The sequence below is a fragment of the Raphanus sativus genome, unplaced genomic scaffold (assembly GCF_000801105.2).
Source record: "Raphanus sativus cultivar WK10039 unplaced genomic scaffold, ASM80110v3 Scaffold2868, whole genome shotgun sequence".
Classification (NCBI taxonomy): domain Eukaryota; kingdom Viridiplantae; phylum Streptophyta; class Magnoliopsida; order Brassicales; family Brassicaceae; genus Raphanus; species Raphanus sativus.
Window position 1 is genome coordinate 1 of NW_026618175.1, and position 13,391 is coordinate 13,391.

The 13,391-nt window shown below is 37.3% G+C and overlaps 3 protein-coding genes and 1 pseudogene across 3 annotated transcripts; all 4 read left to right on the forward strand.

Annotated features, from left to right (window-relative positions):
* LOC130506087 (probable ADP-ribosylation factor GTPase-activating protein AGD15) lies at positions 1–1,623 on the forward strand. Its single transcript, XM_057000709.1, has 8 exons — positions 1–109; positions 194–252; positions 353–443; positions 527–581; positions 659–749; positions 853–1,054; positions 1,164–1,320; positions 1,392–1,623. Coding segments are annotated over exons 1-8 (708 nt in total). The 5' UTR covers positions 1–58; the 3' UTR covers positions 1,394–1,623.
* A 225-nt stretch (positions 1,624–1,848) lies between these two features.
* LOC130506086 (uncharacterized) lies at positions 1,849–2,645 on the forward strand. The gene is made up of 4 exons (XM_057000708.1): positions 1,849–2,021; positions 2,103–2,193; positions 2,277–2,331; positions 2,413–2,645. The coding sequence occupies exons 1-4, from the start codon at positions 1,887–1,889 to the stop codon at positions 2,534–2,536; spliced, it is 405 nt and encodes a 134-aa protein (XP_056856688.1). The 5' UTR covers positions 1,849–1,886; the 3' UTR covers positions 2,537–2,645.
* A 1,474-nt stretch (positions 2,646–4,119) lies between these two features.
* On the forward strand, positions 4,120–7,061 carry LOC130506088 (probable cyclic nucleotide-gated ion channel 20, chloroplastic; annotated as a pseudogene).
* Positions 7,062–9,205: 2,144 nt separating this feature from the next.
* On the forward strand, positions 9,206–12,671 carry LOC108805685 (putative cyclic nucleotide-gated ion channel 19). Its single transcript, XM_018577621.2, has 11 exons — positions 9,206–9,703; positions 9,798–9,989; positions 10,069–10,167; positions 10,249–10,386; positions 10,480–10,728; positions 10,816–11,064; positions 11,152–11,297; positions 11,398–11,475; positions 11,592–11,721; positions 11,885–12,131; positions 12,249–12,671. Exons 1-11 carry the CDS (start codon positions 9,293–9,295, stop codon positions 12,524–12,526), a joined length of 2,217 nt encoding a protein of 738 aa, XP_018433123.2. The 5' UTR covers positions 9,206–9,292; the 3' UTR covers positions 12,527–12,671.
* Positions 12,672–13,391: the final 720 nt, after the last annotated feature.

A 13,391-nucleotide genomic window follows, 5' to 3' on the forward strand; every position in this document is an offset into this window, starting at 1 on the left:
CTCTGCTTACAAACTTTGGCTTTGAGTTTTTTTGATTGCTTCTCTGTTTTTCATAAGAATGAACGGGAAGGCCTCTGTTTCCAAGGAGCTCAACGCCAAACATTCAAAGGTTTTTCCATCTTTTCGATTTTGAATCTTTTTACTTTCCACGATCACAAATGGTTTCCTTAGAGATTTGTGTGTGGATGTGTAGATATTGGAAGCACTTTTAAAGCGACCAGACAATAGAGAATGTGCAGATTGTAGATCAAAGTAAGCATGAGGGATACCATCTGTCTCTGTATTTGTGAATCATCGTCATTCAAACAGAATGATAAGAGCTTTTTGTGTGTGTGTTTGTTGGATCTAACAGGGCACCAAGATGGGCAAGTGTGAACCTTGGGATATTCATATGTATGCAGTGCTCTGGTATCCATCGCAGCCTTGGTGTCCACATCTCCCAGGTTTCAACCAAATCTTCCTTCTTTCATTTCATTTGTGTTTTGAACTTGGATCATACAGATTAGCGGTGGTTCTTGAAAAACAGGTAAGGTCTATAACTCTGGATACTTGGCTTCCAGATCAGGTTTCCTTCATGCAATGTAAGCTCCTCTTTTTTGTAGTAAATATAAATGACCTATTCAGTTGTTGAACATTCTTGTTTCTCTCCGTCTCTTAGCTACCGGTAATGCCAAGGCAAATCAGTATTGGGAGTCAGAACTGCCTCCTCATTTCGAGAGAAGCTCAAGCGACGCTTTCATAAGAGCCAAGTAAATTGCTTCTTTTCTATTTGCTAATCTTTGCTTGCATTCTTCATCTGCTACATACCAGTCCAAAACCTTGCTTCTTTCTTTTTTTTTGTGTGTTTCTTAGATACGTTGAGAAGAAATGGGTTTCACCGGGAGGGATTCAACCTTCTCCTATAGCTAGCCAGCTAAGCTGCAAAGTTAGTCATTTGGTAGAGAGTGGATATAAGCCTGTAACTCCAAGGAAAGCAAGAACTCTTTCCCTTGATGAAGATCTCCTTCTTAAGCATGTTCTTCAAGTAACACCTCCTGAAACAAGAATCCGAGCGGTATGGTATTTTTTAGCCTTTCTCTTCTTCAGGGTATATAGTCAAATGGCATGTGGAAAGAATCAAGAATACTTTCTTAGAAGAATCTTGAACTGTTTCTTCAATGCAGGGTTCGGTGGATATGAAGGAGAATTTGTATGCTCTACCTCTACCACTGGGGAAGGAAGTTAAGAAACCAAGCCAAAAGAATGAGATTTTTTCTGGAGACTTGTATCAGAATAGAAGTACCACCATAGCACCACCCTCAAGCTGGGCTACTTTCGACTGTAAGGCTCAGTCTTTAATCTTCTGTAAATCTGAGGTTATGATTCTAAGTCTCTAAATGTAAATGATACAGGAAGAGAAGAGATGGGAAGAAGATTGAGCTTTTTTAATGGGTCAAAAACAGGGTGGCAGATGTGAATTCAAAAGTCAGCTAATGGAAGTTGTTATGTTTTCTATATATTTTTGGTCTTTAAATATTTTTAAGTTCTGTATTTAGAGACATCTTCATTACTTTGGACCGAAAGAAAAAAGCAATACAACTCACCAATATGTATTTATGATTTTGAATTGTTAAAGAAGTAACATCAATTGATTGGTCCAGACTCCTTTAATACTATAAACAATACCAAAGAAACAGACAGCAATGATGACTTCCAACAGTCCATTTTCAGCACTTTTTGGTTTGTACTTTGTATGATTATATCTCAATGTTAGGTGACTTAAGGGCCAAGTCTAATACAGGCCCAGTAGTGATATGGGCCTTAAGCCGAAGAGAGTAGATTGAGTAAGAGGAACAGAGAAGTAAATAGATTTTGTCAGTTGCGTCGGCTGAAGAAGAAGCACACAGATGGCGGCGAGCGCGTGTCTGCGACTGCCGGCGGCGATGTCTGTCCGGCGAGAGGAAGGCGTTCCAAATTCAAAATCTTCGCAGGAAAAACCGATACTTTATCTCAACAAACCTTCATGGATAGTCACAACTCAGGTGAAAAAAAATCTCCTCAATTTCTTTGTCAAGAGTTTGATGTGAAAACGAGGATAAGCTTTGAGCTCTGAGATTTAACAGTGTGGCGCTAAGACGAGGAGAAAGGAGAAGGGTCGATGCGTAATCTGCCATGGAACTGGAAGAGTCGACTGTTTCAATTGTAGCGGGAAAGGTAACGAACTCTGCTTCTCAACATTTAGTGTCTCATCATCTTATGATGTTTGCTTGCATGTTTGTGATGTATATGATTCAAAGGGAGGACTAATTTCGTGGATATGGAGATGCTTCCAAGAGGAGAGTGGCCCAAATGGTAAAAATGATGTTCTTTTAGTATTGTATCTTTGGTGTTTGGTTGAGAAAGTTAAAAGACTTTTTGACTGTTTGGTCACAGGTGCAGGAGCTGTGGAGGGAGTGGGTTATGTGAATGCTCTCGCTGTCTTGGCACTGGAGAGTACAGATACATTATGGGTTTCCGGTTCTTAAACAAACACGATGACGTTGATCCCCAGTTATGATATGCTGAAACGCTGGTGGTGATGTTTCCTTACCAGTTTTTTATTTTGTATATGTTAAGTGATGAATAGTGAAGACTTTAGTATGTTTAGATATGGTTGCTGTTGACTTCTTTGGTTTTGTCTTCAATCTTCATGGTCATCATGTTGCATACAAAGATAAATCGACACAACCATTTTGCAAATTTAATCGACACAGATATCATTAGTAAGGCTCACGAAATATATGTCAATTTAGGGTAATTCTTCTGTCTATGCAAGACTTTTGCAATAAATGTGTGTTTATTTGCGTAGAAGAGTTGCAAAAACTGCTGCATAGGTTATTACTAGTATATCAAGAGCTAACGAGATTACCCTGTATATATTATTGGACCCCTGTATTATTCAGATGATATCTGTGTTTCTAATACGCGTGGCGATATGGTTTGTGCCTTGCGACATGGCGCACTAAGGATGATGTACTTCAAATTTAGTTAGTGACATTATTTTGATACTTGAGACGAAACAAACAACAACCTGCATATCTTCGGAACTTTGGTTATCACTCATAAACGCTACTTAAGGAGCTACATCAACACTTAGCTTCTGGCCATTCTCACAGTGGCCGTCTGCTGCACAGATGAATAAGTGGTCTCCAATCATTTTGTGATTCACTATTTATCCGATCAAAATTTAATAATGGAAGCTAATAACTAAACTTGAAACGCTAAAAGAAGATTCTTACATCACATTATAGATATGCTTCCGTTTTGATACAACAGAAATTCAATTTAGTTAACTTTTTGGAAGTTTACAATCTACTATTATAATCTAGTCATAAATGCATTAAAAATGTAAAAAAATATCTTTTTGAAATATTTTTTTTTCTTAAACATTGTTTTTCTGTAAGGGAGAGAGTATCTTTCAATATTTAATATTTAATCTACTATTTGGAGGCATGGAGACATGGAGCCACCCTTACTACTGCAGTAGCGCTTGCGAAAATGGTAGATAGACAAGTTCGGAATCGTTTCTTTCCGTCAACAGAGGAATTATAAGCTTGCAGCAGGCCTCACTTTGTGGCTTGAAACAAGATAACTCTTCGGTTTTTCTCTTAGAAGATTTAGTGTTCTTTCATTTTTTTAATCTTTGATGCACTAGTTGTAAAAAGGTATTTTTTGAATAAATTTAATATATATTCAAAAAGAAAATTCTAGTATTTGGAGGGGAAAAAGAAAAGAACGAAAATCGTCTCAGTCTTCGCATATGTGATATGTTTTTTGAGTTTGTGATCGATTAATAATAAAACTTTCCTAAAAGTCAGTCTTCGCAAATGTCTTTGGAAATGTCTCTGACGTGTCTTATTTTCTCGTGTTCACACACCTTAAATTTCTCGATCGATTAATAATAAAATAAAATTACGAGATTTGATCCTCCTATAAAATACCCTCACTCAGTCATCTACTCCTTAGTTCTTCTCAATTTCTCCAAAACTCTTTAAAAATCTTTGCTTCATCTTCAGTAAGCAAATTTTCATTATGCTCTAGTGTCTTTTCTTTCTCTGGGTATCTTTCTTTTCTTCTTCAAACTTTTCTCTAGGCTACGAAATGGCTTCCCCCAACGAGAAGAATGATATTCACATGCTTCCAATTTCAGACTCATCTCGTAGTGTTTCCCTCGCAATCACTTCTTCCGCCATTGATTATGATGCTAATGGATGGAGTAGGCTGTTTGCTACATCTTTTTATAGCGGAGTCTTGAATCCCCACTCCGAGTTATTTAGAATCTGGACGAAATTTTTTGTCATGTCAGTCTTGGTGGCTCTTTTTTTAGATCCCCTCTTCTTCTTCCTGATAATAAGCCAGACATGTATGTTATTCTTTAGAGATATATATATATATCTCTATTTTTTTGCTTCTCATGTTTAGCATTAGTCTAAGTATTATTTTTACAACCATTTTTCTTAATGCAGAACGACAGATGCATTATGATCGATTGGCCGATGGCTAAAGCATTTGTAACAGTTAGAAGTACAACATATGTTTTATTCTTTGTAAACATTATGCTCCGGGTGTGTTTCATTTTGCTTCCATTTTGTTTTTGAGCAAGAGAATATGTGGGCTTTTGATTCTTCTTCTTCTTTCATATTTTGTCGCAGTTCCTTTTGCCTCCTCAGTCTACTGTTTTTGGTGCTGGCCAGTTGGTTAATGATCCAAAAGAAATTGCTTACCGTTACTTCCAAGGAGAGTTTTTCTTAGACTTGTTCTTAGTAATTCCACTTCCACAGGTATTGTTACGTTTAGTTGGAATATGTTCATTTGCCCACGGATTTCTCATTTTATTTTTCTTTGTTTGGTTGCAGATATGGATATGTCGGATTATGCCGAAAAACTTAGACGCATTTGGGAACAACTATGCAAACATCTTGTTACATATTGCAGTTTTTTTCCAGTACATTCCAAAGTTGGGTAGACTACTACCAGTTCTTGCTAGGCTAAAACCTTGGCTCTTCCTAGTTCAGTTGACTTTTCTTATTAATCTTCTCACATTCATGCTTGCTGGTCATGTTGTTGGAATTAGCTGGTATTTTTTGGGTCTGCAGGTATGGCAAAATTCTCAAAATTTATATTTTAATTTAAATATATCTAATATCCTTAGCTTGTCCTAACCAAAAAGAAGATGTATATCTTTCTATTGATTTATCTGTGCCTCTCACTGTTTGCCTCCCTTTTTTTCTTTGGTCTCTTTCAGAGAGTTACTAGCTGCCTTCGAGATGCTTGCGGTAATTCTGACACATGCAGAGAACTAATTTATTGTGATCGTGCTGATGCCCACAAAATAGCTGCATGGAGAGTTGATGCCAGTGCTTGTTTTCAAGAAGGTGGTTATCCTCACCAATCATTCTAGCTTATTCACGAGATATACTTACTCTCTTTTCTGGGGGTTTCAGGTAAATTCGGTTTATTACACAACTGTTCAACTAGTTTACACTGGATGCATATATGGAATTCTAAACTATTGTCAATTGTCTACAATTCTCAAAAGCAAATCACCACACTTACTGGAAATCAAGTCCCAAATTACAATTTTGTGGAGGTCTTCTTCACTATGATGATTATTGGACTGGGGCTTTTGCTTTTCCCACGTCTTATTGGTAATATGCAAAACTTCTTTCAAGCTGGAACTCGAAGGTAAATAACTTTCATAATTTTACAAAAGAATATATATCTCAAAACATTGTGGATGGTTTCTAAATCACAAAGTAGTCAGTTGACTGTGTTTTGCCCATCTTAGGAATTCGGAAACGCTGCCGCTGACACCACTTGATTTGGAGCAATTGATCCACAATAGACAGTCTCGAGAAGGTATAAGAAAGTATGTGGACGTGCCTCTTTAACTTTGCTTTTCAAGCTGATCTCTAAAGAATTACATTGCCTTAGGCTTTGTTATGCCACTAGCTATGAAGCTAACTGAATAGTTTCAACAGGAGGGTGGGACTGGCTGAGTGGGTCATCTGGGCTGCTACCAGAGGATTTAACGAAAATTTGCTATTTGAGAATATGCCTAATGACCTTCAAAGGGACATAAGACGACGCCTCTTCTTATTTCTCAAGAAGGTAAACATCAGGTTCCATTTTTCTCAGCTTTGGGTCTCTTCCTCTCAAACAGTTGTGATTAGAAGGGGAAGATGATTGAAAATGTTTATGGGTTTGCAGATGATGGATAAATCAATCTTAGATGCCCTGCGTGAGAGGCTGAAACAGAGAAGATACATAAGTAGTAGCACGGTCTTGCACCATGGAGGTGTAGTTGAGGAAATGGTATTCATAGTGAGAGGTGAGATGGAGTGCATTGGAGAAGACGGTTCTGTTCTTTCTTTGACAGAGGGAGACTTATGTGGTGAAGAACTCCTCTCTTGGTGTCTCAAGCGCTCTTCTCTAAACCCTGGTACATCCCTTGTTGACTCTATGTGCTCATAACTCTCGACTCAAACGAAACAGAGCATCTTGGAACCGAATACGCTTTGAAACCTGCAGATGGAACAAGGACAAGAATGCCATCGAAAGGATTAGTAAGCAACAGAACTGTTAGGTGCCTGACAAACGTGGAAGCTTTCTCCCTGAGTGTAGCAGATATTGAAGACATAACGAGCTTGTTCTTGAGATTCCTAAGGAGTCATAGAGAGAAAGGAGCCATTAGGTCACCACATTGGAGGCTACGAGCAGCTAGGAAGATTCAACTGCCTTGGAGACACCGAAGGAGAACTTGATAAGCTTACGGAGGTGTATGTGAAGAAGAAACAGAGTGGCTGGAAAGATGTGGGGGAAACTTTGCATAAGTGATGTGGCTGTTTGAATTTAAATATCCAATACTCTATTTCAATAAGTGTGTTTCTTTTCTTTTGTTCGTTTAGATAGCCGAGTGTGGCAAGAGACGAGTTAGCTTTTGGATTTGGTTGAGACTACGTACGTTTTGAGGAGAAGAAAGTTTGGGTTAAACCAGCCGAGATGTAAACATTTGAATAATCGTAATCGGAAGTATTTACATACCTGGTTTTGTCTTCTATCTTCATGTTGCAATCGAAGATAGATCGACCATCACCTGTCCTTTGAGCAGAAGATGTACACACTTTTGAATCTTACTAACAAAATTGTTGGGTCTTGGCTTTGCTTCCATCGTATATTGCAATTTTTGTGTGTTTATTTCAGTCTTCATTAGTCATTACTAGTGATATATGTGCTACGGAGCTAAACGAGTTAATTAGAGACAAACTACAAAAAAAAAGAAAAAAAAATTGGTGCTGTTTTAACTTCCTTGCAGGTCTGGATTGCCAACCTTCAAAAGAAAGCTGATGAAGTAGCTGTGACATAGATACTTAGTTTCTGGCCATTCTCGCAGTGGCCGTCTACTGCACAAATGAACCAGTGCTCTCCAACCTCTGATATAACTATTGAGTCATTTCCTTTGGTGAAGAGAGATATGTACCACAATCTGCGTATGCTGTAGAGTTTACTTGCATAACGTTATGCTGGTCTCTGTTGTAGTTGAAAACTGTTGAAGAAGAGAGGCAGATTTAGCGAGGTGGGTTTTGGAACTTGGAAGCACCGGTTCACATGTAGGAGACGGGACTTAAACTCTACTGTATTTAGGATCCTTGTGTAGGAATTAGAAAATCTACCTAAGACATGGCCCACATGAAACTCTTTTTCCTGTGTCCAAGTTGGTATAGTTTGTCAAGACTCAAGAATTCCCAACCAGAGCTATCACCAACTATGTGGTTTGCTCTTTCGGATTTTAGCATGAATGACGATAGCAAGAACATATCAAGCTGGAGAGCCACTTTGCGGATGGAGTATTGTCATCTCTTTGCCTTTGTTTTCTCTATTTTTTTCTTCCAAAATTCAGTCTAGGTATACTGCTGTAAGAATCTGTGGGTGGAGAAGATCATGACATTGTTGTGTTTACTAAGATAAGTTACTTAGTCATGTAAACCATACATTTGCGGTAAAGGAATCACATATATAGTTTCCAGGCTGAATGCCTTGTTAATAGTCTAGTAATGCAACAAAGGATAGAGTAATTAGGCAAGTTTAAAGTGCAGCATGATGGAGCAGCAGCTGATGTGTCTAGATTGGACTTTGAGAAGAGGTTGACATTGTTCAACCACTTGCATTCAGTTTTCTCTTCTGTTTTGTTCTCCTTCTTCTTGGCTTTATGCTTATCCAGACCAACGCAGCCGGCTGAGACCTTATCGTACACTACGGTCTCAGGTTACATGATGTCTGAAGTGAATAGATGCGGTTCCTGGAGAATGCTGACCTTGCTTTTTTTGGCGAATAAACAGACGTTAAGACACTATGATAGGAAATATTCTAACCAATAATAACAAATAATACGTCACTTGACATTTCAATAATTATGGTACGTTAGAATAGTAGTTGTACCAGAGCCAGCCTTGACCACAAGCTGGTCAAGTATAAGGCTTAGGGCAGGTAGATCTATAAATATTGTAGGGGCCAAAAGAGAAATTTCGCTTCTGGTCTTACAAATCTATGTATTGAAAACATGGTGGACTTTTGGTAACTGTCGGAGCATAGTCTGGACCCAGTTCACGTCGCTTTTGGTGTGGAGGTATGACTTTCAAAGACAGTACACAGAAGATAAGTTCCTAAATATCATATTATTTAAAAATTAAATTAAATGCTCATATTATAACTGAATAATTAATAAAATATATTAAAATAAAAAAATTTGTAAACCATGTAAATAATAAATTATACAATAAATATATATTTTGTATTTAGGTTTAATGATTAGAACTTAAGATTTAGTATTCAGAATTAGAATTAGAAATATGATTTATCGTTTATGGTAATTTAGTTTTTTTTTTTATAAAAAAAATATATTACTTTTTGGGATTTGCCTTGTGTTGTTTTGACAAAAACGTTTTTACCGTTATTGATGTGATTTATGTGAAATGATAAAATTTTAAAATTAACACAAATGAGAGCTTCTTGAGGTTTTCCCTCTTCTAACATTTTTGCTTGACTTCTTATTAAACGAAACCCTTTGAAGTTTCGTTGATGGGTATCCTTACACAAAGATCCAAGCTTCCTGCAAACTTCCATGTTTTCTTTGTCTTTATAAAAAGAAACTAACACTTAAGTCTTGATGAGCTAAACCCAAAAAAAAAAAAAATCAGTCTCTGTCATTTTACTTCTTTCTCACGCTTACCCTAGGCTTTTCGGGTATTCAACTTCTCGTTCTTCATCTCGGAGGATGGCTTCCCCAAACGAAAACGACGAAGTTTCCATTGCAGAAGCAACATCTCGTGCTCACACCAGGGCTTTCAATTTCAAGAACCGTAGCGTTTCCCTTTCAGATTCAACTTATTCAGTTGACGGATGTGACAACTCAAAGGTGGCTTTAGGCTACACAGTCCCTATTCGAACACAGAGAAGACCACCTGGTCCTCATAGACCTGAGTCTCTCTTTCCTCCTTCTACTGAACCTCCTGATTCCTCCTCTATAGTTGATGTTCCATTTGAAGATGAATCCGCCTTGAAAAATGGAAATCTCTTGAAGTCTGGACAACTAGGGATGTGTAATGAACCTTGCTGTACCACTTGTCCTTCTTACTACAACCACCAAGCTGCTGAATTTCACACTTCCATAGTTTCTGACTCCAGGGTATGTATGCTTCTACTTAGCTTGAGGCCCAAGTATGTGTGTGACATAACTGATACAAGTGTCTTTGTCGTTGTCTCTTTTTTTTTTTGTTTAGTTCCACACTGCTCTGTATGATGATGCTAGAGGTTGGGCTAAGCGATTTGCTTCCTCTGTTAGTAGATGCGTACCTGGAATCATGAATCCTCATTCAAAATTCGTACAAGCCTGGACTAGATTCCTAGCTTTTTCATGCTCGATGGCTATTTTTATAGATCCCACCTTCGTCTTCCTCTTATTAATCCGACATGTATATATGCTTCCCTCTCTTTCCCTATCAGTCTCATGTTTAACTGTATACGATTTTCATGAGTTTGAGAACACTACAGGACAACAAATGCATAGAGATTGATTGGAGTAAGACTAACATACTTGTGTCTCTTAGAAGTATGTTTGATATTATATTCTTCATTAACATTCTGCTTCAGGTATGTCTCCTTTGCTCTCGTCTCAGTCTTATGTAAAGAAATGATTTGCTTTAATTATTCTTCTTTTCATATTTGTGGCAGTTTCGAATGGCCTATGTAGCTCCTGAGTCTAGAATAGTTGGTGCTGGCCAGTTAGTTGATCATCCAAGAAAAATTGCTCTCAATTACTTGCGAGGCAAGTTTTTTCTTGACATGTTCATAGTGTTGCCCATTCCACAGGTTTTGTAATATCAACCCTTGAAATATTTCTTTGAGTATTGTCGACTCAGAGATGTTTCGTTGTCTTACAGTATATTTCACCTTTGTTTTCAGATAATGATTCTATCGATATTACCAGCACACTTGGGCACATCCACGGCAGGATCTGAGAGACACATTATACGCAGCACATTTCTAGTACAATACATTCCAAAGTTATATAGGCTTCTTCCTCTTCTTGCTGGCCAAACACCGACCGGCTTCATATTTGAGTCGGCTTGGGCTAATTTTGTTATTAACCTTCTAACCTTCATGCTTGCTGGTCATGCTGTTGGATCTTGCTGGTATTTTTCAGGACTTGAGGTATATAAAGTCAGTATGTATGTTTTCAAAACTCCGAGTAGTTTTACTGATTCTTCTCTCTCTCTCTCTCTTCTTTGGTCTTTCCAGAGAGTAAAGAAGTGCTTGTTGCATGCTGGGAATAACTCGGTGAATGAACGTAGGAATCTTATAGATTGTGCTCGTGGGAACATCTACGCATCAGCGTCCCTACAAGCTCTCTGGAGAGATAGTCCAAGTGTCAATGCTTGTTTTCAAGAGGGTGGTTTTTCGTATGGGATCTATGTGAAGGCAGTGAATCTTACTACTCAACCTAGTATCTTCACAAGATTCAGTTACTCTATGTTTTGGGGATTCCAGGTAACGTAGGCTCTATTAGGTTGATTGATGTTTAGTATTTTAAATCACTCTTTAACTAATGTAAAACTGTTTTTACAACTCCGAAAGCAAATCAGCACGCTTGCTGGAAACCTATCACCAAGTTACTCAGTGGGGGAGGTTTTCTTTACAATGGGTATCATTGGACTAGGGCTTTTACTTTTTGCACGGCTTATTGGTAATATGCACAACTTCCTTCAAGCTCTTGATCGAAGGTAAACATATAATCCATCAAAAAATGTTTCAAAAAAAAAGAAAAAAGAAAAACAATTGATCCACCAAGTGAGATGATGATTTGTGTTTGTCCTGTTTTAGGAGGATGGAAATGATGCTGAGACGGCGTGACGTGGAGCAGTGGATGAGCCATAGACTGTTGCCAGAAGATATAAGAAAGTATGTGCAACTTTTCATCTCATTTGAATAGTCTTTTGGTCATAAATTTAAGTTCTCAGGCTATGTAATGGGACGGTCGATAGAACTAGCTAAGTAGTTTGTTCAATAAAATGCAGGAGGGTGCGAGAGGCAGAGCGGTTCAACTGGGCAGCGACTAGAGGAGTTAACGAGGAATTGCTCTTTGAGAATATGCCTGAAGATCTCCGGAGAGATATAAAACGTCATCTCTTCAAATTTCTCAAGAAGGTAATAAGCATAATGCAATTCACTAGTTCAGAATCCATTTCTTTTTGTGTACTTTGCAGGGAGATATAGTTCTAAAACTCACTATTAAAATACTGAGTATAGATAATAACCAATTTTCTGATACTCAACCATAAGGTTTTGAAGTGTTGTTTGGGGTTTTCAGGTGAGAATATTCTCGCTGATGGATGAATCAATCTTAGACTCAATACGGGAGAGGCTGAAACAGAGGACGTACATAAGTAGTAGCACGGTGTTGCACCGCAGAGGTCTAGTTGAGAAAATGGTATTCATAGTGAGAGGTGAGATGGAGAGCATTGGACAAGACGGTTCTGTCCTTACTTTATCAGAAGGTGATGTATGTGGTGAAGAACTTCTCACTTGGTGCCTCGAACGCTCTTCTGTAAACCCTGGTACGTCCCTTTTACTAACAGCTTTGGCTATATAAGTGTGTGAGCGTGTCTATGTGTTTATTGCGTTAAGAAGTTGAAACATTAAGCTTGAAACTGAGTATGTTTTGAAACTTGAAGATGGGAGGAGCGTAAAGTTGCCGCTAAAGGGGTTGGTTAGCAACAGAAGTGTTAGATGCGTGACAAACGTGGAGGCGTTTTCCCTGAGTGTAGCAGATCTTGAAGACGTAACGAGCTTGTTTTCGAGATTCCTACGGAGCCATCGAGTGCTAGGGGCCATAAGATACGAGTCTCTGTATTGGAGGCTACGAGCAGCTACACAAATACAAGTGGCTTGGAGATACCGAAGGAGACGACTTCACAGATTATACACTGCTCAGTCAACTTCCCACCGATAGATTTTATTGTACTTTTGTTATGATGATTTGATGATATTTTAGTTAGGAAATTTAAATATAAAGCTTAATGTTTTATTTATTAGTGATATTAAAGTGAAAATAATTGTGTTTAGTAAGATACTATTTATTTTAGGTGTTGCGGTGGCGATTATTTGAGAGAGTTTTGACCTCGATACGGAGAATCACCTGGGTTCGATTTGTGCTGATCACCGGGGCATTCACACAGTCTCTCCGAAGAAATGAGTCCCATCCACTACCATTTTTTACACTAATTAATTTTTATATTATATGACATTGGGGCATTTTTCATCTCTATAACATTATTTTGAGAAGTTAGTAGGTTTTTTTACGTATATCGTACTAACATTAATTTTTATAATGGTTAATTACAGAGATATTTTTAATGAATTAAAATTTTATATATCTAATCTATTAAAATATAGTCAGGTTTTTTATCTATTTATAAATGTTGTCATTTAGTTTTGGGTCTATTCACCTTTCTTTAGGAATAAATATAACTAGATTTTGATCCGCACAACCGTGCGGGTATTTATTTTTATGTTTATTTATATATATTTGTTTTATTTAATTAGTATATATTTCTAAGATTATTCATATATTTAAATGTTTAAATCACTATTTCAACTACAATAATTTTATAGTTTTCATGCTGTTAATTAACTAATTATTTCAAATAATCACACACATATATAATTTATTATGTATTTAATTTTTCCTATTGAGTTTGATTTTGATGATTAAAAATGACATACTTGAGAATTATTTTATATTTAATTTATTATAATCTCAACCCGTAACTCAAGTTGCTAGATTTCTTTTAGTAATTTATTTTGTTTATTCAGTT